This window comes from Aphis gossypii, chromosome 1 (assembly GCF_020184175.1).
Source record: "Aphis gossypii isolate Hap1 chromosome 1, ASM2018417v2, whole genome shotgun sequence".
NCBI lineage: Eukaryota > Metazoa > Arthropoda > Insecta > Hemiptera > Aphididae > Aphis > Aphis gossypii.
This window is the reverse complement of record NC_065530.1, coordinates 5784845-5810585: the sequence shown is the minus strand read 5'-3', so window position 1 is coordinate 5810585 and position 25741 is coordinate 5784845. Positions and strand designations below refer to the sequence as shown.

General features: G+C 26.4%; 1 protein-coding gene across 6 annotated transcripts in view; it reads right to left on the bottom strand.

The window, feature by feature from the left end:
* The window catches only part of LOC114120265 (myb-like protein AA), a 67815-nt gene that overhangs the window by 41743 nt on the left and 331 nt on the right, over positions 1 to 25741 (bottom strand). Inside the window, exons 1-2 of one of the 6 annotated variants that reach the window (XM_027982125.2) lie at positions 12013 to 12391; positions 7235 to 7336 (exon numbers count right to left, since the gene is read on the bottom strand). In XM_027982125.2, coding sequence (XP_027837926.2) covers positions 7235 to 7336; positions 12013 to 12031 — 121 coding nt within the window. In that variant the 5' untranslated portion in view covers positions 12032 to 12391. Of the gene's footprint in view, positions 1 to 7234; positions 7337 to 11258; positions 11449 to 12012; positions 12392 to 25741 lie in introns of those variants that run through there. The other 5 variants (XM_050197366.1, XM_027982127.2, XM_027982124.2 and 2 more) reach the window with 5 other exon arrangements.

Below are 25741 nucleotides of genomic sequence, written 5' to 3'. Positions count from 1 at the left end.
CGCTTTAAAATATAATTAACGGTACAATATGTCATTTTATTAGATATGAGCTAGGCCCAAAGTACAATAATAATATGGAAGTAAAATAACACATGCAAGTGACAGATCAATAGATATAATACGAAAACAGATACGATTAAGGTAAGAACTAAGAATGATGGGTGAACGTTAGTAAGGCGCATCGTGCAATGAATTGGATTATTCGAACTATAATACTAATGGTGCGCAAAGGGAGAACAAAAATAGTGATAGAGTGAATCAGACTTTAAAGGACTTGAAAGTTAATGAAGAAAAACAGCGAATCGGAGGAACTGTCGATAAGATTACGAAGAAACTTTCAAATCGAAATCACTTTTCTATCGGCTAGCGTTGAAAAACCAGCACATGGACCACTGGAAAGTAGTTATATTCGTACAACAGATTGTGAATGGTTAATATACATGAGCGACATGTAATAAAAAGCGCATTTGGACTAACTCGACGATTATAGAATTGGAAGCTGTGTGGAGATCTCACAAGACTAAACCGTGCCTATAAGCAGGGGTCTTCCACTAATAAACAGAAAAAAGCTTTCGCCGGATAAGCTTAAAATCGGACGATATTCACTGTAATATCTTAAAACGTATTGATTAAATGTGAAGGTAAAAATTAAGAACGGTGGATAAAAGAACACCCAAATCTTATTTATAACTGACCGATGTAATATTAACGTTAATTGAGTAGGATATAGTTAGTTAATGTTTATATATAGGATCAGGAAAAGAACATTAACAGGCATTTATTTATGCTCAAATTAAAACCAATAGACTCCAACCAGTTAATTAACATTATTAAGTTCACTTAGCAATAGAAGACAGTCAAAGTCGTTGCTAATACGACGAACAGTTTTTAGGTCATTCACGAAAACTAGGATATTGCAATTATGGATTATTTGTTTGATGCCTTTAAAAAACATGGCAATTAATAAAGGTGGATGGTAGACTACGTACTTAGGGAGGAGGGGCACTTGAAAGAAAAGAAGAAACATCTAATTCATATCCATTTAAGAGCGGATCACCAAACCTAGACTATCTGAACACCTGAATTATATTTTGAAAAGTAAAATTATAATTTTCATAACAACAATTATTTACATACTTCAAACACTATGTGTATGTCTTTTAATGTATAAGATATTTTAGATACTTATAAATGGATCAGTGAATATCAATTTTAATTTTAAACTGCATAGTCCCAATAATGAGAGGAAAAAACACTGACTCATAAATCTTTTGAATACATTTTAATAATACCTATAATAATTATTATTTTATTTTACTATTTTACTCATAAAAAATACAAAAAGTACATAACATGGAACAGTAATCTATATAATAAATTAAACTTCAATACATTATACTTAAAACACTCAGTGTCAAGTTTCAAAAAAAAAAATAACCGTATATCCTAATTACAACTATCAAATAAATGATTTTTGTGCTTCAATAATTTAATACATTTTTAAAAGATTTCATCATAATCTATTAATAATTATTAATATACCTACTATTAACACTAAACAGTAACATTGCTGCTGAGTTTTAATTACTAATAATATTTTTATAATAAGAAAATCATCTGCACAAAAACACAAAATAATTTCGTTCAATATCACGGGCATTGGAAAAAAAAACATTGTTGTTAAAACGATAAGAGATCTTATTGGAATACATCGGTGTCCTATACAACGTATAGTACTCTCACAAAAATATACAACATGCTGCATATTATATACAAATACACACACGCACACGCACACAATGACGCGGACGACAGCAGACCCCGACTCCCACCACTAGCAAGTATAGTAAGTACTTGGGATGAAAAAAATATATATATCTGTCGTAAATTACTAAGGCGCAGCATGAGATCGGCGGGGGTGGGCGCAGTGTGTAGCTGCACAATAACTGGCTAAATTATAGGCTAGGCTACTCTTTTCAGTATCCACAACTATTATATTATTACATATTACTTTTATTATTACAAGGCTTCATAATATATTACAATATATTTGTATATTGTATATACAAATGTATACACCTAGTGTTCAATTTTAGTTGTTTTATCAGAAAATAGAAGTAAAAATGTAGGTTTCCCTCATTGTTCCAAGTTCTTATAGACAGAAGACTATGAACATTAATACTGACACATACAATACTATAGGTACTACTACACTACCAACTCAGACCATAAAATGCACATAATGGAACAGGAATCAGAATGATTAATATATTTATTTAAAATATACCTATTATATTATACAACCATTTCAATTTGGTATGTACCTTAATATTTTTTTACAACCTATTATTATGATATTATATTATTATATGATTAAAATTAATTAATAAATAACTACAGCGTTTAACTTCAACGAAGAAACTATTTAATTTACATGATATGACAATTTAAAATAAATCTACACTTAAAATCCAATAATTTTTAATAAAGTTTCTGAATTATATTATTTCAATTTAATTTAATTTGTATTTGTGTTAAACGGGGGATAAATTTATAACCAATAAAGAATAAAATTTTAAAACATAAGTGACTTATCCCTCTAAAACGTTTTTTTTTTTTTTTATGGACACCAAAACCTGTTTGTATTAGGCTGAGTACGTTAGATAATATCTCAGATATGGTTGACGAGGGTTTTTTTCCCTTTAGGTCACTTGTTTACCCGATAACAACAATTCGATTGTTTGCCAGTTCCTACAAACGGCGACCTTTACATATTTGAATTAGATTATAGGCGGAAAAGGAATGTTAACAGTGCGTTGTATACATGGCAATGTTACCACCAGACGGACTGAATATCAAACACGGATAATACAATAGATTCCAAGCTACACACTGCGAGTACAATTAAGAAAATTATAACGAGTATTATTATATACTGAATACTTAATTGTAAGCAAAATAAACGCCATAAAGTAATGTTCAATATAAATTATATTGGAATTATATTTAAAGCAAAAACATAGGGTATTATGAATTATTTTGTTTTAAATAAGTCAAAAATTATAAATTATAAAAAATAAATTGAAGAATAATAATTATAAATTATGTTTTAATTATTTTTTAAATATGATTGAAAAATACAATTTATTTAGCTCATTGATTAAAACGTTCAGAATAATGTGTACACTGTACACATAAGCTATATAGGCGGAAACAAGAATTTAACCAGATGGGACACAATATTCCCCTTTATATATAGGTTTTTTCGTTTTTATGTAGCTATTGCCCTTAGGAACCTTTTTGTGGGAGGGTTGAAATATAATAGATTGCAAAATATAACTTACATTATTATCTCTCTATACACACACACACACACACACACACACACACACACACACACACACACTGCATATATATATATATTTGCATTGAATCAAAATGCTTAATAGATATTATAAATAGGTATATTTTAAAGTATAGACAATATTATATTCATAAATTAACGAAATAAAAACTTCTTATTAAATGTATTCCAATCACCTATATCATAAAAAAAAGGCTACTAATGTATATGTAACGGATAATAAAGGACATGCGTTCTATCATTGTATGCAGCAATGCGAATACACATCACTAAAAAATATAATATTGTTTAGAGACGTTTAATTATGTAACATAATGAATCATTAAGTATATTGACTGTATTGAATAATTTATCTGTACCTATAGAGTACATCATATAAATATATAGTATAGAAAACAAATACAAAATAAGAACAATATAATCCTGGGAACGGTAACATATTTTTTTTTTAAGTAAATTCATTGCAGTCGGTAGTGTTTTGCAAACGAACACTATTATATTATATATACTTCATAGGCCGTAGGTACTATAGAAAAATATATCCAATTAAGTTTAACTAAATATTTAATAATTGATCATTTATAACCAATGTTTTATTGTTATATTAAAACATTGATTGTAACATAGGTATAAGCGAACCTTTTTAAAAATTAAAAAGCATATTTAGCTTAATCCATATAAGAATTCTCTAAATACTTCAACAGTGATTATGATTCACCAATTACTTCAAATTCCAGAGTGAATGTAAAAACATAGAACTATTACTGTATAATTTGAATAATGTATAATATCTCATCTTAAAAATAATAATATCATGTAGGTACCTATACATTTACGTAGATAAACATATAAATAGACAAATCTTTAAATGCATCCCACTGTGCATTTTAGGTTACAGAACGTTGTTGCGATGTATGATCTAAGTTTCAATGCTAACATCGCACCTCGACGTTACCAAAACATCGCGTAAACGGTTTAGTTTTACAAATATTTTAAGTTTACAAATAAACATCCCAGAAACGTTGACGTTTCAACATCACTGAAACAAGTTGCTGTAACAGTACAACAACAGCGTAGTGATGTGATATTGTGATGGAAAATAATTTATATAAATTCAATTATTATTTATAAATAGACAAATATAGTGGTATTTCTTACGGCTTGTGACTAGTTGTTGTGACGGGACTCGAAGGGACTACGGTAGTAGACACTAGACAAACTGGCGACTGCGAAAGGCGCGAGCGGGGATCCAGGGAACAAGATAAAAATGTAAAAATTATAAATTATAACGGTTAACGGATTAACGTCGGCAGACGGCGATGCGCTTGTGACTAGCTGTTGTGACGGGACTCTAAGGGACTACGGTAGACAGTCTGGCGACTGCGAAAGGCGCGAGCGGGGATCCAGGGATTAAACAAAATTAACTAAACGTATAGTAGATCCAACTAAACAATCTAGTGAAACTCTTGTTTCAAAATTGGTTCGATACTCATTTACAATTACATTTGAATAAATACCTATTAATTTTTTTTTTATTTAACAAAAGGAATCATTTTTAAAGTCAGTTGGAGGTACTAATCCCAAAAATCATTTGAATAGAGTTTTGGCTAAAGTTTTCACCAATGAATTTGGAATCAAGTGTTCTTGGACAGGTCGTGGGCAGAAAATTGAAATAAAAATTGGAGACTCTCATTTAATTAAAATCATTAAAAGTAATAACTTCACTACATATACTTAGTCAAATAATATAATTTATTGAACAATGAACATAAATTACTGAAACTAAGTAATTTTATAACTGTCTAAAATATATTATTTGATTGTAAAAATACATAAATAATTCATTTTTAAACTTTTTAAATTTTAAAATCATTAGAAGTCATCAAAGATGTTTCAACAAGCTTGTTTACAGAATCTGACTTTGACAAGACAGTATCAGATTGGTTAAGACATGCCAATACTCGACATAGTAGAGCTCTAAACATTTGATTATTTTCAACCAATGTTATGTTATAATTTGTACAATAATAATTTTTATTTAAATCTGTTAAGTCACAGACAAAATGTTGTTATTACCTGCAGGCTAAAAACTAAAGTTTTTTTTTTAAATAAAAGTAAATAGTATAATAGTAATAATAAATAGGTACCTACATAATATTATGTTACCTACATCTTACATGCAATAAAATAAATATATTATATATTATTGAAACTTGAGAGTATTTTTCTTTTGTACATTTTTATCATAATCTATTATATTGTGCATTGAAAATGTTTTGTATCTATTTAAAATACAATTTTAGGTAAGTAATGTACTTAAATGTGTGTTATTTTCACATAATAATACTCCCCGGCCTCCGCTGCTTAGTCCTTAAACTATCATCTCTAAACTCAATATTGTGAAAATGTCATTACCCAAATAGAACAATTATACACACATTTTCCAATAGGCAGTCGTGGTTAGGTAGGTTAAGGCGTTCCCCAGTTAGGTAGTTAAAATCATGATTCTCCGTTGCAAGTTCAAAACCCAGTTCGGACAGATTATTTTTACACTTTTTTCTCGTTTTATTACGTATTGATGTTGATTAATAACATCTATGTAACATCTACTAATTGTAAGATAGATGTTTCTAGAACGTTTTATTTATAACATCTCAGAGATGTTGGTACGATGTTTCAAAATATGTTATGTAAACATCAATGCAACTCATATGAAACGTCATCAAATTTGGACAACGGCAGTTACCACAACATCGGCGCAACGTAAAAGTAACAATAAACGCAATGTTACAAGTTGATTTGAAACATCTCTGAAACGTTTATGTGACCGAATATTGCACAGTGGGATAGACTTTAATCTATTATTTCCAAAACAAATTGTTGGTGCAAAACAGTTTCAGAACTTACATCTATTTAATTACGCTAATTACACCATGGTTAAAAATTAATGCATTTGCAACAGTGCGCTCACAGCCACCATGGGGAAAACTACGCGACGTGGCGGGAAAGAAGTTGGGGTTTCATGACGGACACGCTGAGGGATTATTATATACATGGTATGGCGGCGGCGCGGCGGTTCGCCTCAACGCAAAACTAATGGCCACTTCACCTGTCCCGAACAGAGGAATATAAGAGTTGCATATAATAATAATGATAAATAATAATATATAATAACGCACGTCGTTCTGTATGAGTACAGTGCCAAGAGTATTATATTATATTATATAATATATATAGTTATAGAAGACGAGGGATAAATCAAATATCTCTGCAGCGACCTTATATATTATACATATATATACCATTGTATACAGTGAGATGCAGTGTTTTTCTCGTTCGATAGCCCTTGCGTTTAGCAAACGCAGAAAAACCCTATACAGACGACACCCTGCCATATACTATGTAAATACGCACACCAAATATGTACTGTGTATAAATTATCGAATATTGTGTATAGGGGATGAACGAGTTGGCGGGAAGTATTAGTATATTTTGTCGTTTTGCGCCCTCACATGCGTGTGACTCATATATTAAAGGTAAATCATAAATTAACCACACCCTATACACACACTAGTTAAAATTTCGCCCACATATCATCATATACCACTGAACGATCGAGACACGATGATAATATTATTAGGTATTATTGTTCAATTTCGTATGTTTACTATTATTTTTTTTTAACGTACATTATATATATACGCGAACATTATACAGATGAATCAATATTATAATATATTTAATATGGTGTACCTAATGCAATATACTCAATCACGACAGAGTAACGATCTGCAGTTAAAATTAATACATTTTATATAAATATAATATTAATTATTAATATCCGTATCATAAAAGTATGTGTTTACTCACTGTTAGGGTCACTGTTGTGAACCATAGGTGTACCAACTTGTCCGGACCGTATTTTGAATGCACCTTGAGTCATAAGTTGTTCGGTTGCATTACCGGGCGAAGCTACGAATAAAAAAAAAACAATAAATAAATTTAACATAAAATAGAAAACTGTTAATTGAATTTTTATTTACGTCGAATAATATTTTTGTAAAACGTATACCTAATTTTGAAACACACGAAGTACGCACTTAATATGAAATATTAATATACATGTATAAGTGTGTGTGTGTATATAAACGTATGACAAAGATTCTTTCGTGTATACAATCGTTCGACTAGATCTCCTTCTTGAATATAGATACTAATATATATACATATATACATATACATTATACATACATACATATAAATTACGTTATAACCATAAAAGATGAGCAGATGCCGTTCTGAATCCTACAGGAAGGAATAGATTACAATTTTTCCATAAAAGATCACAGGTCGGTCTACTTATAATACCAAAAAATTAACAGTACATTTTAATGCTTTTACAATTTATTCCATTTAAATTAATTACAGAATCATATCTACTAAATTCTCAATAGAATTTTATCTATTTTGGATTTGAAACGTCAAAATCAATCTTTTTTTTAAATTGTGTCATTATATAGATTCACTTAATTAAAAAAAGAAAATAATGACAGCCTGTAGTAAACGAAATTTATTACATAAACGAAATAAAATAGTATCTATATATATATACCAAATTAGATCAAAAATTTCAACAGGTTTTTAATTTTAGTATAATACTTACTATACTTAGTTCTATAAAATCTTTACAAATTTTAAAATTATTTATTATTAATTTATGCTACAAGAAACTTTATATTTAAACATTTAAAAAGTTCTATAAACATTAATACATTATACACTATTATAAACAAAGATTCACTTACAATATTTTTTCATTTCATTCTTATTTGTATTTTGTTATAAATAATATGGGTTACTAATGTATCATACATTAGTATAAGATAATGCCATTTACGATTTTGCACTATACTAAGTGAAGTGTAAGTGAAGTGTAAGACAAATGCCTGACACCGATCTTTTAAACTAACTGCATTTTTAACTTTTAAAAGATTATAAAATATAAGTGATATATTATGCCATAATCATAAGTGTTTAGTCATGGATTTACTTTAATCAAATAAGAGCTTCGATAATTTAACATTTTAATAAATGCAATTTAATATAAACAAAATTTTTTGACATTTATTAAAAATTAATTACTATTTGTAAATAAATGCTTATTAAAATTTACAACAGTAATTATAACTAATATCGGTAATAAGTACTAAGTAATAAATGTATATTCCTAAATTATTTTCAAATTATTTTTTTTAATGATATCATAACTATAATGATTTCTATGAATCATAGAAATATGATTGATAATAATATATATTATATAAAAACCACAATTGAATTATTTCGAAAACTATTAAATTATATATTGTGTAATAATTTAAACATATTTAATGTACTTAATAATAAACATTTACTATAATAATATATAGGTAAACTGTATCTAATTATTTTTTTTTAATTTAATTATGCATAATAAATATATTATATTATAATATATTGTATAACAGAATTTTTTATAGAACCTATCTATTTTGAAAAGAAAGGTAAATAATTCAGTTTATTGCTTTTTTAAAAAAAATGTTAGCAATAAAATGAAGACAGCTTGTTATGAAATACTTCATTTATTAAATTTATCTTTTTCAAGTGAATCGCGAATGGATTGATTTTTATACATTATATCGGTAATGGTAATGAGTGTAGCAAAATAAATAATAAGCTACACAGAAAATTATTTATTTTTTTAAAATCGGTAATGTAGTTATATTGTATGTATGATCTAGTCTTCCATTGATTATAGAATACTCTATTTGAACTATTCTATAATCAATAGATCTTCGAGAATTCTAATAAGGTACCTAATATGTATTAAACTATCAACAAATATAATATATGATTCAATTTTATGCCAATGATAAATAATGGTAATAGCAGAGATACAAGGTATAGTGTAAATATAAATATTTCCAGTAATCAACTATAAATAAAATAAAATTCTTGTAGGTATTTATACTTACTAAGTATAACTTATAGGCTATAATATGTTTATTAAGTATTTAAAAATTACCTAATTAATTTGTAGGTATTTTAGTAGGTACCTATATTAAAAATTATATATTTAATTTAATTTACAAAATCAATAATACTTGATTAAATATACTATATACTATTGTACATTAATTAATCAATGCTTATAGGTATGTATATAACATATATTTCTGTGATTAAGACGTAGTAGTTCAACGTTCAGTTGTTCCAAAAGTTAGTTAATTGTATATAGGTAGTATTCTAAAAGATAAATATCCACAATAAATCTAAAGTAAATATTTTCAAAATATCAAATGGTTATGATTTTTGTATTATTTTTTTTGTTTTAAGTTCGTTTAAACAATTTTACTAATGGATTTTATTTTATAGCAAGGCACATAGACTTACATTAAAAATGTGACCATTATTCTTAAAATGTTATATTTATATGTTACATTGAGACTTATTAATTTCTATAATCCTTGGTGAAAATTGGTGATTTGTCTAACAACAAATGTTTATAACAGCATTTATAAAATAACGAACAAACTTAATTTAAAATATTATAGGTAATAGAAGTTAAATTATCAAAAGCCGAGCATGACAATTTAGCAAATCATACTTATTTCATCCTAAATTAAATTATTTAATTGTAATTCAAAACCAAATTATTTTATCTAATTGAGTTGTATAAACTTTATGAACCTTTCAACGTAACGAAATATTTTTTATTTGATCGAAAAAAATGTATAAAATATATATTAAGTAGTTATATATTTAAGTACAAATGCAATAGGTACCCAATAATGAACCATTTCGCACTTGCAAGTGCTATGGATGGTCGTCACGGCATAAAATAAATACTACACATATATAAGTATAATAAATTATACTAAATATAGAACATATATAAGTTATCAAATAAAAACAATTAAAAAACTCAAAGTTGGCTAAATATTTTAATAGAAACTTGGTAAGACAAAAAATAATAAATATAAGCAAGACACGATGCGTGTGTCGTATACGAGTCGTTATTATTATTGTTATTCCGTATGGGGCTGTGTTAGCAGCGCATAACTGTGGGAGAGTGACGCTATTGAGGAAGTGACCGACGGGTGGAGGGGGAGTGTACAAGTCAAGCATGTGCGTGTGTGTGCGTGCGATAACTCCTATGTGGTCGGGCTCAACAGTGTCGGCCAGAGTCTGTCTGGCCCGTCGTCCGAGGCGGCGGAGATTATAATATTATTGAATAGGAAAATAATCAACAAAAAAAACGCCGAATGTTATCGCAAAATTGTACACAGAAGTTACGTTATCAAACGAATGACATTTTAATATTAGATGATACAAGAGCTAAAAATGACCGAACCATATTAAGTTTAACGTTTTTATATCTAATAATATAGTTATCGTTAACCGAACGATTCGAACGAATCGAACGATATGGTAACGTCTTATCTCTTTCGTATGGAACAATTATTATTAAATAACGTCAAATACTCAAATGTGGTCGCATTACCTATAGGCAAGAATTAGTTATAAATAGTTACTATATTTAAGCGTAATAATAATATCACGCGTGTCGTTTGTGTTGCATATAATACACACAATAATAATAATTCATTTATTCAGTAAGTTGTATAAATATGTATGTAAATATAATATATATTATATACATAATATAGTGTTGTCGCAGTCAGTGCATCACGACGCGCACTAACGCAGACTACACCGAACAACGCACGCGGGTATGAACCGCGACGGAATAAAAAAAAAAAAATACGTAGCCACTCGTAGGCAGGTATATTATATATTATTATAGGTATACGTTTTTAAACACATTTACATAACACATTTTCGTATGCATTACCCGTGTGTGCACGTGCCCGTCCGCAAACGAGATAAATTACACCGCGGGTTTTCCGCATAGGAACCTAAACTGTTTTCGAAGGCACGCGCGAGTGTGAGACAGCAAACGTCGGAGGGATTTCTACCCGCAATGGACCCGATCATCGTACGATTCCAACTGCAGTTTCAACCGAGCAAGTACACAGGTCACAGATATATATCAAACGCAATGCATTAATTATACATATTTATATATAGACACATTTAAGACAGAGGCAAATAATACACATAGAACCTCATAAAATGGGCGGATTTTTGGGGTGGCCCGTGTGGGGGGGTCGTGTTTTTCTCCCCTCTCGATAGCGCCGAGTATACGTCGTTGATCGACTATACTTTCGAAAAACCACGGTCGCGGCTGCAGCGGTCCGTCGACAACAGTTTTCTTTTCTCGACTACTTTAAAAAAAAACTAGTATTCACGTAATCAACGCCAGTAGTGTTGTTGGCACACGCGCACTGTATATATAATATGTATGTGTACGACCAATGACCATAGGTATATAATATGACCTAATAATAACACTTTACACGGTGTATATATATATATTATATATACACCTCGACCCGCAGTACGAAACACGTCGTTTGACCAATATCATAACGTACGCGACAATAATAAAAATAATAATAATAATAATAATAACAACAACAACGACGACGTTTTGGGTCGGCGAAAAAAAAATACGTAATAATAGTAAAGTAAGTCTTCAACAATACCACAAAAGAAGAACGCCATGTCCGCGGGTCTTGTGCCACCACCGGTGCGCGTGTGAACGAAATTCGGGTTCGGGTTCTGATTTTATATCTGCTTACTATATATTACGACGTATACCCCATACAGCCGGACGACGGGTTTTCGGAGTTTAGTGTTTTATTATTTTCGTCGTTCCGTACGCGTTTTGCGGACCGCACTCGTCGGCGGTACGGATCATGGCTATGAAATTTTAGCCGAACACACGTTTGACTCCACGACGATCGACCGGAGCCACCGTGCGATGAACGTTGGATAACGAACGGACAAAGAATGCGAAAGCGACACTACACGAAACGATTGACGACAGACACGCACGGACGACTGTTACGTACTGACGACGGTGACGGTACTGTGGTAGAGCGGCGGCGGGTCGGCGGGCGAAGCGTGCCGAGCCTTGCCGACGGGCCACGATCGTTCGGCTGGCGGGCGTGTCAGGCGCCGCCCCGGGAGGGCGTGTTCCGATCTTACCATTCGTTGGCCGCATCGATCGCGCCGGTCGCTCGACCGCGCCCGCTACTCGATACCCCGACCGCGGACACACTTGGCGGATGCAGCGGCGGGTATCGTCTTAACGGTGAGAATTTGGAACGAAAAAATGCACACAAAAACGCGTTACTTATGCGCGCGCGGCGGTTAGTGTTAGAGCGGATTCGATTTGTGTTGGACGTGATGACATCGAGCCCCTATTTCTTTTCCTCTGATTACGAGAACACTGTTTTGCCACACAAATATTATATACATAGTACCTACTTAATATTCGTCCATATACATATACATCGATAAAGTTCATCTTCTATATTATTTACACGAGTATATTATAGATCTATATAATTAGGTACCTGTAGCAGTGCTCCAATATTATAGGGATTTAGAGAACTAGGTGTATGTCAAATTGTCAAACTATATAATGTATAATAGGTATATATATATATATATATATATATATATATTAATATCATTTAGTGATAGTCATAGGGGTCATCTAATGAAATTATGAGACCTCTTTGAGGGTGCAATGCATCCCCAACACACCCACTAGTTGAGGCACTCACCTGCAGCCTACCTCAAAAACTCGAGTCACTTACCTAAATTATAACATGTTGGTTTAAAAGTTTCGATCTATATATACAGATTCACTTTGTAATAGGTATTATATATTTATTATTTAAGATAAATTACTTTATACGTTTCAATACGCGTGTTTACAGCTTTACAAATTTATACCTAATAGATAGAATTCTTTAAATGTAGATAATAATATCTATAGGTAATATAGATATTATAGGCATTATAAGCAGCGTAATATCCATAATAACATACACCTACCTATGTATAATATATAAAATAACCATATAGATTTTATTATCTTTATTTATATCTATAATATATACTAATATAGGTATAAGTTAAAATGTATTTAGCAATTTATATTGTATATATACCTATATTATAACTACCTTTTATGTTTATATACCTAATATTTATATAATCTGTGCACACGCATTTATAATTTTATACCTATATTCATGGAGAAGTATATATATTCAGTATCTATACTTAAATAGTAGATACTATAGATATTAGATAGGTACCTAACCTAACTATGATGTTAAATTTATATTTGATAGATTTACTTGATATTTTAATGTCTATATAAAAAAATAAATTCTAGACTAGATGCAAATTGAAATGATATTGTATAGGTACCTACATATAGTGAATGATGATGGTAAAAATGTATTACAGTGTTTATATATATGCCATATGCGTGGTGTGTAATTTACGTACTATACTATCCATAGTAGTAGGTATATATAGGTAATATATACTAATAAGAATAAACATATATTATACATATATATAAGTAGGTACATATTTTAATATTTATATATTTTTAACATAAATACAATATATATATTATAGCGCATGCGATCTACATGTACAATGTACATACAATGTAGTCTGTGTTATATAGTACAATAACATATAAATGTGTTAAAATAAGGTTAATAAGGTACCTATAGATATAAATTAAGTAGCATTTTTTATGATTATCTTTAGACATTTATGTATTGTAATAGTAAAGTATTTAAAGTTTATATTATATACCTAGCAGTTGAAATTGTACGTATTATACGGATATATATAAATAGCAAATAGGTAAGTATAGTTATAAATAATATATAATATTATATATACTATAATAATTTTCAACCAATGTTTTAAAGTTTAAACTCAAATAAATAAATATTTTATAGAACAATTTCAATTACAATTAATTTAGATTAATTAAAAGTAGTCAAAGTAGGTATATTCGATTATCAAATATATTTGGTAGACATTTGAAATATCATTTAAAAGCAATGCTTTATGTATACATACATTTTTATGTATGTAAGCTTTTTAGCTTAATTTAAGTTTAAATATGTTAAATAATGATGTTATTACCTATAATTTTGTAGATTTAGGTATAACATTACTATCTATATAATTAGGTATATATATTATATAGGTAGGATTATTTCTAATAATAATATATATATACATATCATAAATAAGTACAACAAGTAAAAATGCTTATGCTTTTATATATTGGTATAGATATATTAGTTAAAATGCATTCAGGATAAAGTTTTTTAATATGTATATAAATATATATAATACAATTAATTACATCTTTATTCAAATTTATTCAGGTATTCCAGTATATACAATAATAATAATTATAATTTATAGCATAAATATATTGAAATTTAAACGCATCAACTTAAGATAACACACGGGCTGCAGGTATTAACTATTATTAAAAGTATTTTCCTCGTATTATTATGTTATATACTGAATACTCATATAAATGTATAGGTAGGTACTAGTTATAGGTATTATAAATAAAGATAGATAAATTCAATAAATTTATTAGTATAAACGCTTTTTTTATAATATACCTACAATAGTGACAATTGTCACTTAAGTACCTGCATGTATCACTTTAAAAAATTTTTAACATTTAATGTTAAGAACTTTAGAATACATTTTATTACGTTGTTCGTTGTAAATTGATATAAAATAAAAATATAAACAAATATATACTTATAGTAGATATATTTATCTTTATATGTAGCCATGTAGGTACCTACAATATAAATATAGGTACCTAGTCGTCTATGAGGTACAACTATAATTATTCAATATATTCAGTAACTATATATGAACTTCAAAATAATATTAAAAGACATTTAAAGTTTTTTACATATAAATGGGAATTTTATGTTAATATATACGCGTATTATAGCTATTTATTTTTTATTATATATATAGGTATATATTTGCAATCTGCACTGCAGGCACTATAGGTATATATATTTGCGTATTACAATGTATTACCAATACATTAATTGTTTAACACTTATATAGGTATATCGTATACCTACATAATGCATCTAAACACATTAACAATTTTTATACTAATATTGTATTAATTAATGTTATATAGGTATATATATATATACCTATATTACATTATTATTACTATACCTAACCTATCGTATACTCGTACTTATACCTGGTATAATAGTATTATTATAGGTACCTATCTAAATAAAAAAAGTTTAGCTTTTATGTATATATTACCCTATCCTAATATTTTAATAGATATATACATATAATTGGTATAAGTACTATAATAATGTTCGATGGTATATAGCTATATATATAGGCTATAGGTATACAATATACATATCCATATAATGTTTATAAAAATTAAATGCTGAAAAAATAATTTTTTGCATTATAACATATTTATATTATATATATACCTATAAAATATATAATATGATATTAATTACTATACAATATACCTTTATGTAAAACAAATTTTAAAACAAATCGCTAGTATACTTAGTCGCATCTTTTGTATTTTGTTGAAATCATAATTATATATTTTAATATATTTTTTCATTGTAATATATATTAATTTGATATAGGTTTAACTACGTATAAGCAGTATTTATTCATATATTATATATCATTAATATCTACTATATGTAAATTAAAATTCATCCATTATACAACTTATCTTTATCTATTATAATAAAGTGCGCTAATTAGCATAACAAGTTTAAAGTACCTATGAAAGTATGAATAATGGTTAATTATAATTTTTACATTAAAATATTGTTTGTGATAAATGATAGTATATAAGATATAATACTTTTAACATATTATACTTTTATGTCCAATAATGTGAATATAACGTACCTATATTATAATAATCTATATATTCACACATATGGCAGTAAAATCAAAATTATACTGAAGCACTGCTTTACCTAATAATTATTATTAATATTAATATATTCCTATATATATATAAATACAGCAGGACTCCTACTGTCGATAGACATTTATTTAATTATAATAATTTAAAAAATGAACTTAATGCATTATTAGGTGATATATAGATATATACTTAATATAATTTTAACTGTAGGTATATTTATTACATTAAAATGTTTTATTTTTTGTTTGCGGTTTTACAAGATCTAAGTAAATATCATAATATACATAATTAAAACATTTAGTAGATATAGATAAACGTTCATGGGTTCCACATGAGCATGCTCGATGAGGTCCATTATTCTATTGAAATAAATAAATAAATGTAGTAGCAGTCAGCAGATAATAGCGGTTAAACCACTGTTAATTATTTACATTATTTTACTATATACCTACCTATGCTATTATCGATACATATACATAATGTCATAATCAAATAAATGTTAGAACTTAATCTACAAAATTCTAAATTTTACATACGCTAACAAAATTAGGAATTATGTATATAGTACTATATAAGTGTATAACCTATAGTATTGAGAAGTTTACAACCACGTTTAGCCAACTTATAAGCTATAGAAATTCTATATTTTGATTTTGATTTTATTTTTAAACAATAACATAATCAACTTTAAAACATCAAAACATAAAAATGACTAAATAACAATTATAATATACACAATAATAATTATTAGAATTACTATAAATAAAATGTAGAATTATCTTATACATTACATATATTATGTTCGAAGTACTTATTATACATCATAACAATAATATAACTAATAAGCTTAATTAATATGGCATAAAGAACATTTAAGATCTCTAATATAATAAGAGTGTATATCAAAAATTTTATACATTTATAAACTTACTATAGCTGTATTACATTTGTATGTAAATCATTTATAATTTTGAGAACTCGAGATTTTGATTTTCGTGGGAAAGAAGTCATGTCAGATGTGTTTTACCTATATAGAAGATAATATATAAAGTCTAAAAGATATATTATATGAAAATGAAACTGATTTACTCAATTAAAAAAAATTTCAAAAGATAATATCTATTTCTTAAAATATAAATTATAAAAGCAAAAAAGTATATTTGATCTCTCTAGTAAAACAATTTTAGATTAGAAACTAAATTGTAAGTATTTTAATATTAGCATAACGAGTTTCTATGAGTACCTACATCCAATTTCTAACATATATCAACTAGAGAGTAACATTCTATTAGGTATGACAAAAACATTTAATGTGACTTTATTATAATTATTATAAAGTATAATTTTTAAAATTAAAAGTATTGATTTATTTATTATTATTAGTTGTTTATTATTAAAATGATTTAAATGTCATATACATATTGGTAAATGACACATATGACATATATAACTGTATAAATAATTTTACCGACTATAATATACTCAAGGTATATATGTATATATATGCTTTAAACGGGTTTTTGATTTCTGAATAAAAAGCAGATTGAAAGAATAATAATTAATGTAAACATTGTAAAAACACTAAAAACTATATAATATATTATAGTATAACACCTGCATATATAGGTAATAGAGATGTATATGTTATTGTACAATAGGTATATATTCTATATTATATGACAAAAACATCATATACAATTATATCTTTTTTCTTTTTTTTGTAATTTTTATTATCATTATTATTGACAATAGTTTTTAATAACTATATGTATATAGCATAATGAACCAAAGACTGAAAAAGATAATACCAATGATTATTTGGCTATCCGTATCATGAATGTATTGTATATGTATTCAAATAAAACTATAGCATCTAGATACTTATAATTTTTTTTTATAATAATAATAATACAATAATCATAAAAAAAATTAATATTCATTACTTATTATTTTTTTTAATTATACAATTATTTTAAATTTTTTTGAGAAAAAATCCTCAGCAACTTAGAATTTAGATAATTGGGTGCGTACATATAAGTACCTACTTTTACTTATTATTTATTTTAATTTGATTGTTAAATTTTTGATTTTAGGGTGGCGATTGTGATAAACTTAAAGATGTTGTTAATTGGCTAAGAGTAGTTATAATATTAAAATATTACCTATTATTATTAACTATTGTTTAATTTTTATGAATGAATGAATATTATTGTCATTTATTGATGGTTAAATGTAATTTGAATCTTTTATCAATTCATATTTTAAATAATTTTATTATAATATGTCCTATATATCAAGTTTAAATCATCCGAATAATTGAACAACTAAAGTATTTTTTATTTTATGTGATATATATCATATAAAATAATATAATGATTGTCGTGTATAGGTACTGTTAAGTCTAAATAATGAATGTGTAAATATTAATCTTAACAATGTGTAGTAGTAGGTAGGTATGGGTACCTACATACCTACTTCATTTAAAATTATTTACAAACAGTTAGATAGTTTACAATAGTTTAAACAGTAAGGGGTGTAAAAAGTTATTACTAAACCATGTAAAATGATAAGCAATCGAAAAACGACAAATATTATTTATTTAAGGCAAACATATAAATGTATATAATTTACATTGCATCTGTAGTTCACAGTATATAATATGTGTTGTTTTTCTATAATATATACCATAAATCGTTTAGTTCATAGTTGTTATTACTTATTAAAGTCTCTAAATTATACATTATATAGGGTGTTTCAAAAGTCTTCATCCGATAACGGACTGTTTTAGCTTGGCAACGGTTTATTGCAGGTTAATGACCAATGTATTAATGGAAAGGTTAGATAACCAAGTTTATTTTAAGTTATCTATTTGATAAATTGGGCGGTACTATTTTCCTCCAAAATCAAGATACCGTTTCCTGAACTGTCCATTTTCCCATAAAAAATTAAAAAATAATTGTTGACCTTTCTTTTTTGAAGAAAATGGACAGGACAGTGGAGGAAAACGCTATCTCGTTTTTGGAGGAAAATGGCTACGGCCGATTAATTTTGAACCATAATAACGATAAAGGAAACGACGATTTGCAGGCGATTCATCCCTGGCCACCACGTTCCCCTAACCTCACAGTGGCTGATTTTTTTATGGGGCTACGTCAAAGAGAAAGTGCATGTACTACAATTACTTAAAAACTTGGAAAAGCTTAAAACAGAATTAAAAATGCTGTTAATTCCGTGACACCAGATTGTCCAGATATGATCATCAATCTTTCTAGTATGGCCCAAGCTTACATTTATGCCCAATTCACCGTCATTAAGGTGCCAAATTTATCAAATAGATAATCTTTCCATTAATACATTAGTTATTAACCTGCGATAAACCGTTGCCGAATTATATCAGTTCGTAATCGGATGAAGACTTTTGAAACACTCTGTATTATACTCGTATATCCGACATCCGTATAGGTATAAATTCTACTACGTAATTATGTCGTATATGTACAAGATAAACTAATTAACTTAAAAATCAATTAAGCCAATAAACCCATCTAATATTTTCTCAAAATATTTTTAACAGTTAATAACAATCATAACATATATGGGTATATCAAAACAACACTATTGATTATAGAAATCTATAATTCAATAAAAAATATTGATTGATGCGTAAGAAAATTTGAACTTTTAAGTGTTTTAATGCTCACGTTACCTAATTATTGGTACTTGAATACTTGATACATAAAATAATTCTATAAAATATATTACTTGTAGATTAAACTACAATAAAATTTATTCAACAGGTATAAGTACCTACCTCTATAGAAATATGATTTTAAATGATTTATTAATTCAAATTTTAAACCATTATTTAGTACAAAGTATCATAGTAGATAAAAACTAAAGTTTTCTTTTAACTATAAACGATTTACATGTACACATTTAAAATATAACTACATTTGCTGTTTATTATAATTTATAAACTTAACATATTATTATACACCAGTTAAACAGATGTGTAGAATTAGTAGTTAGTAGTTACACTTCTATACTGTTGCTACCTACATAGGTATTTCCCACTTAAAAATATAAATGTAAAAATATATTCAAAATTAATACAATAATAATTATAACATTAAGAATATTAAATAATTAGTTTTAATATTTTAATACTTTTGTAAGTATAAAGAGATCCATCATAAGTGTCATGAATTCAAAATAATAATTACCTATATAGGTATATATACATGTGTACTCATGAATATATTATCACTGAATATATTCATCTATAGGTACTATATAGTAATTAAGTAAACTTTAAACAAATATACATATTATTATAACATATTATAACAAACTAAATTTTTAAACATTAACTTAATATTTAACATCTATATATATAGTTGTCTATTTATAGACACGCAATAGATAGTGAATGCCCATTTATATAATTAAACACACTCAGCTATATAAAAATCATTAGCTACCTTTTTTTTACAATAGACTGTGTAGTACATGCAGCCTTAATATAAATACATATAAGTAAAATTTTCAACTATAAACATGACACGAAATATATTTAAAACTCATCATAACGACCCAGAATTGCATCCCTGATTTATTTTACGGCATAAAGAACTTAATATATATAAAAGTTAGGTTAGTAGCATGATTTTTTTTTTTTTGAAAACCTAAGTATATGTAAGTGCGAAATCATAGGAATCTTATAAAATTTCAGATAAACTGACAAAAAATAATTAATTAAAAAACGCATAAATCATATTCTTACATACATTCTTAAGAAATCGATGCTTTTATAAAAAATAATTTAATTCAAATTAGAACTCAAAAAGCGACTTACAACATTTTGTTTTTCTCCAAATGCGTGGAATTTTTTTTTTTTAATTTTAATTTTTCTAAAATATTTCATTCAATAATAAAAACCCAAATTAAATTCAGGCTTATCCTTTTGAAATAGTCTGTACCTACTACCTTTATAGTTGAACAAACGGTATAGGTAATATATTATAATTTATAAGTATTTTTTTATTGAAACTTGAATTGATTAATAAACAAAATACATTGAACAAAATATATAGTACCAGATCAGACCATTCAAAAACTCTAAGCTCGTGCACTTGAGTTTTTATGCAATGGCCCTCAAATTTTCAACTTTTTAAGACCAAATTTCAGCAATAAAATTTGAAGATGAACTTGTAATTTACAAAAGTTTGTATATTTTCCATTTTACTGTATTTTTTTTTTGTTTTTTATGATGTATTTGTATAGGCCTTAATAATAGGCTTTGTTTTTAGACGTATATAGAGACATATTTAAAATATTATATTTTTATACACCCATATAGTATGTGTAAACAAATAGTATATATATATATATATATATATACGATGAAAATTATTTTAATGTGCTACATGTTTGAGTAAGAATAATATGAATACAGGTAGTATTGTTGGTTTGTTTTGTGCTATTAGTTAAAAAAATATCTATTTTTTAAACAAACACCTTGAGAAAACATTTTATCTTCAAACTGATAAGTCGTCTGAGTCACGTAGGTATAGTAATATATTTCGAAGCATATAAGTGTCCCTATTTAGAATAATGCACTTTTACTTTTTAGAACGATTTTATGTATAACTAAATTTCAAGTTTGTATGTTCAGTTGTACATTATTACAACTTACAAGAGTCTAATATTTTTAAGTTATAGGCTATAGCTACATTATGTCCATTATAGAATATAAATTAAAAATACGATATTGTATATAGATTATAAACTTACAACGTAATGTCGTAATACGTATAGGTTTAATAAATTTAATTTTCCAATAAATTATAAATTTACATAATATGAATAATAAATATTCTATGTAGTAATAAATGATGAAAGTTATAATGTGCAAGAACAGCACTGATACGAATAGAGTATATATAATATTATTAGGTATCATTAAGCTTCTATATTTTCTAAGCAGTTTTTTTTTACAAAATATCCACTGAAAATGTGACACTAAATTATTTTTTAATTATTCAAAATTGTTTTCACAATAATACTATACTGCATCAACAATTCATATTTATTTATAATAAATCAACATAACATAGTCTCAAATTTTAATATTTAGTCAAGGTTAAAATGTATAATATAATATTTTTAACCTTCATATTATATCAAAAATATTTTCACCTATCGTTTCTCAAATGATCTCCCCTATAATAGAGAATGTGCAATGTGCATGTGCACCTATTGTGTGTATGTTTATGTATAATACAATTATATAGAGGGTTAATAGATACATGTCTCCCTCTATAATTTTATTGTGTTCATTTGGCTGAAATTAAAATTGGGGTCATCAATGAAGTGTGTATAATAAGTAAATCATATGAATTAAAATCCATCAGAGTGAAATAGGTTTTTAATGTTCTAATTAGATAAAAATTGAGGATTTTTTTAATAATGAGATAAAAATTTAATTTCCGTTGCTTTGTTTGTTTATATTAGCTTTTGTCATATATATATATATCAATTATAATGTTTTTTTCATCATCACATTTAAAAATTAGAGCAAGTATTTAATAATTATTATAACTTTACATAAATGGTATACCTATATTATACTTAATAAATCACCATTTACCTATATTGATTTTATTAAACACGTGACGTACAAAATATTTACAAAAATACTACTACTACATCTACGTGCACGGAAAAAAATATGTATTAACTATATAGACACCTATATAAAATCATCACTGCCCATAATATGCATGTATATTAGTAATATTACCCTATTTCGGAAAAGAGGGAGCATTTAGTTATACTTGTCCAGGGCTTAATGCTTATAATTCATTTCAAACAAACGTTTTATCAAATATTTTAATCCACTTCAAACTGTATATCTGAATAAATAATTTTTTAACGGTTATACACAATAACTCTATATAAGTTAAGCAATGCTTTGATCAGCAGATCAGCAGTATGAGAGGATATATAAAATAGGTACTATTTTAAAATCATGATTAAGAGTACAAAAATATTTATAAGATATAATACCTATAATTTTAAAATCAATAAAGTAGGTAATATGTAAACCTAGTTAATCGTTAATCAGTTTTTTTTAAATTATTTTAACTACATTATTAAATACCTAATGTTTACAATGTATTATAATTTTAAAAGTTGCTCGTTAACTACTCACAAATAGTTTTAAGCTTTTAAATTATTAACTAGATTAATATGTTAATTTTTTAATTAATTGAATAATACTTAAGTAGTTAAAATATGCGTTTTAATAACTTAAACGTTCTAGAGTTTGCTTAAAAAAATATAAAACTGATTAAAACATGATTATACATATCTATGTACCTATAACTGTTTTTATAACTAATTAGTTATTTTTTAGATTCTGAACGGAGTAAGGAATATGTATTGATTATATACAACGATTATGTGTGTTTTTTTTTTTGTATCTGTACACCATAACTTGTCAAAATAATAATTCAATTTAAAACTTCAGCGGTGGTTTCCAATGGAAAATTGAATATCTTTGATGCATTATAGAGGTCATAAGTAAGAGTAAGTTTCCAGCAGCAATTTTCAAATAAATCGATTTTTTTGTATAATTTTTACTCAAAAATGAATCACTGTAAATATACTTAAATTTTTCATCAAATGTATTAATAATATAGCGTTATCTATAAACGATTAAATTTTCAAAATTCTTTAGCTTTTTTGAGTTATTTATTGACAACTGAAATTTTCAATTTTTTTAAGTATTCTTTTTTTAAATGTTGATAAATTTTTTTTTTAATTTAATACAAGGTCTCTTATAAGTTATTTTTACTGTAGTTAAAAAAAAATCAAAAATCATTAATTATAATTAATTTTTATAAGCGTTTAATGTTCAGATTTTTACGATATAGGTAGGTATATCAAAATTGCAAAAACGTTCAAGTTATTTTGTAGAAAAAAATTTTTTAGTATTTATATCTGAGGTTAAAAAATTCAATACAAAATTTTCCATAAGTTTTTCTTTGTATAAATATAACTGTACAGAAAACTCGAGCGTCATTATAGCAAAAAACCATTTTATATTCGAAATCGCGTAACGATAATAATTATTATCCTCAAACGATTTTAAATACTTGTGATTCTTGAGTTGAAAATTTAATACAAGATTTTTCATAAGTTTGGCTTACAATAATTATAAAAGAACTTGATCGTTGGCCAATTAAAAAATATTATCCTTAGTTTAAATTTTTATGAAATCCAAAATTCACTCGTAAAATAACGATTTACAATCAAATAATTTTAGATTTTTGTTATACTTAAAAATTATTAATCGTAGAAACTATTGAAACATACACCACCGCTGTTTAAATTAGCATTTTCTGTACATGATTTATTATATCTACTCTAAAACAGAGAGTTATACCCAATTGACCACCCTTTGAAATTTGAAATTTTTTTGTTTAACATGTTATACATACAGTGATTTTAAATAAAAGTAACAAATATATTTATTATTTTCTCTAATTAAATAAAAGCGAAAAATTCCTTAAATCACGTATAGTGCAAATAATAAGCAATATAATATATAAAAAGAATGGTTGTATAATGTATATACCAAATACCTATATTAAGATCCATTTTAATTTTTAAGAAAATGATTAGTTATCAATTAAAATACTTCAAAGTTACTAAATTATTATTAGCGATCCAGGTGATTAAAAATTAAATTTGGTACCTCTTTTTAAGATTTTATATTTGTCTATACATTGAGTATTGACACTTAACTTTAAAAGTTAAAATGTTAAATAATATATAATTTGGTAACTATTAACTTATTTTTAATATTGTCTTAACTAAAGTAAATTTTTTTCATCAATTTATGATAATTTATAAATAGACGAATAATACTTTACATAAGAAGTATATATGACATTACGTATTATGTTTATTGTACTCGTGTAATCTGCAGTATCGTATAACTTTACATTATTTTGTACATTTTAAATAAACCTTTTAAAATAAATAATAACTATTATGGTATAAGAACTGGATCAATTACATTATTAAATTTAACTGAATATATATATATATATTATATATATTATATAATATTATAATTTATAGATAATAGGCCGGTATATGCTAGTGCATACAATCTGTTTGTCATAGTAAATATTAAAATATACATAATCAAATAACAATCATTTTTTTTTCGATTTATCATATTAAAAGTATATTTTTTTATCGTATGAATTTAAGAGGAAGTCAGGCATCAGTGCACTATACTTGGTTTCTTCGAATTCGAATTCAGAAGAACCAATTTTATAAAGTTATCTTTAATATTAAAATAAAAGGAAGGTGGGGATATTATAATCCAAGGAAGCTCA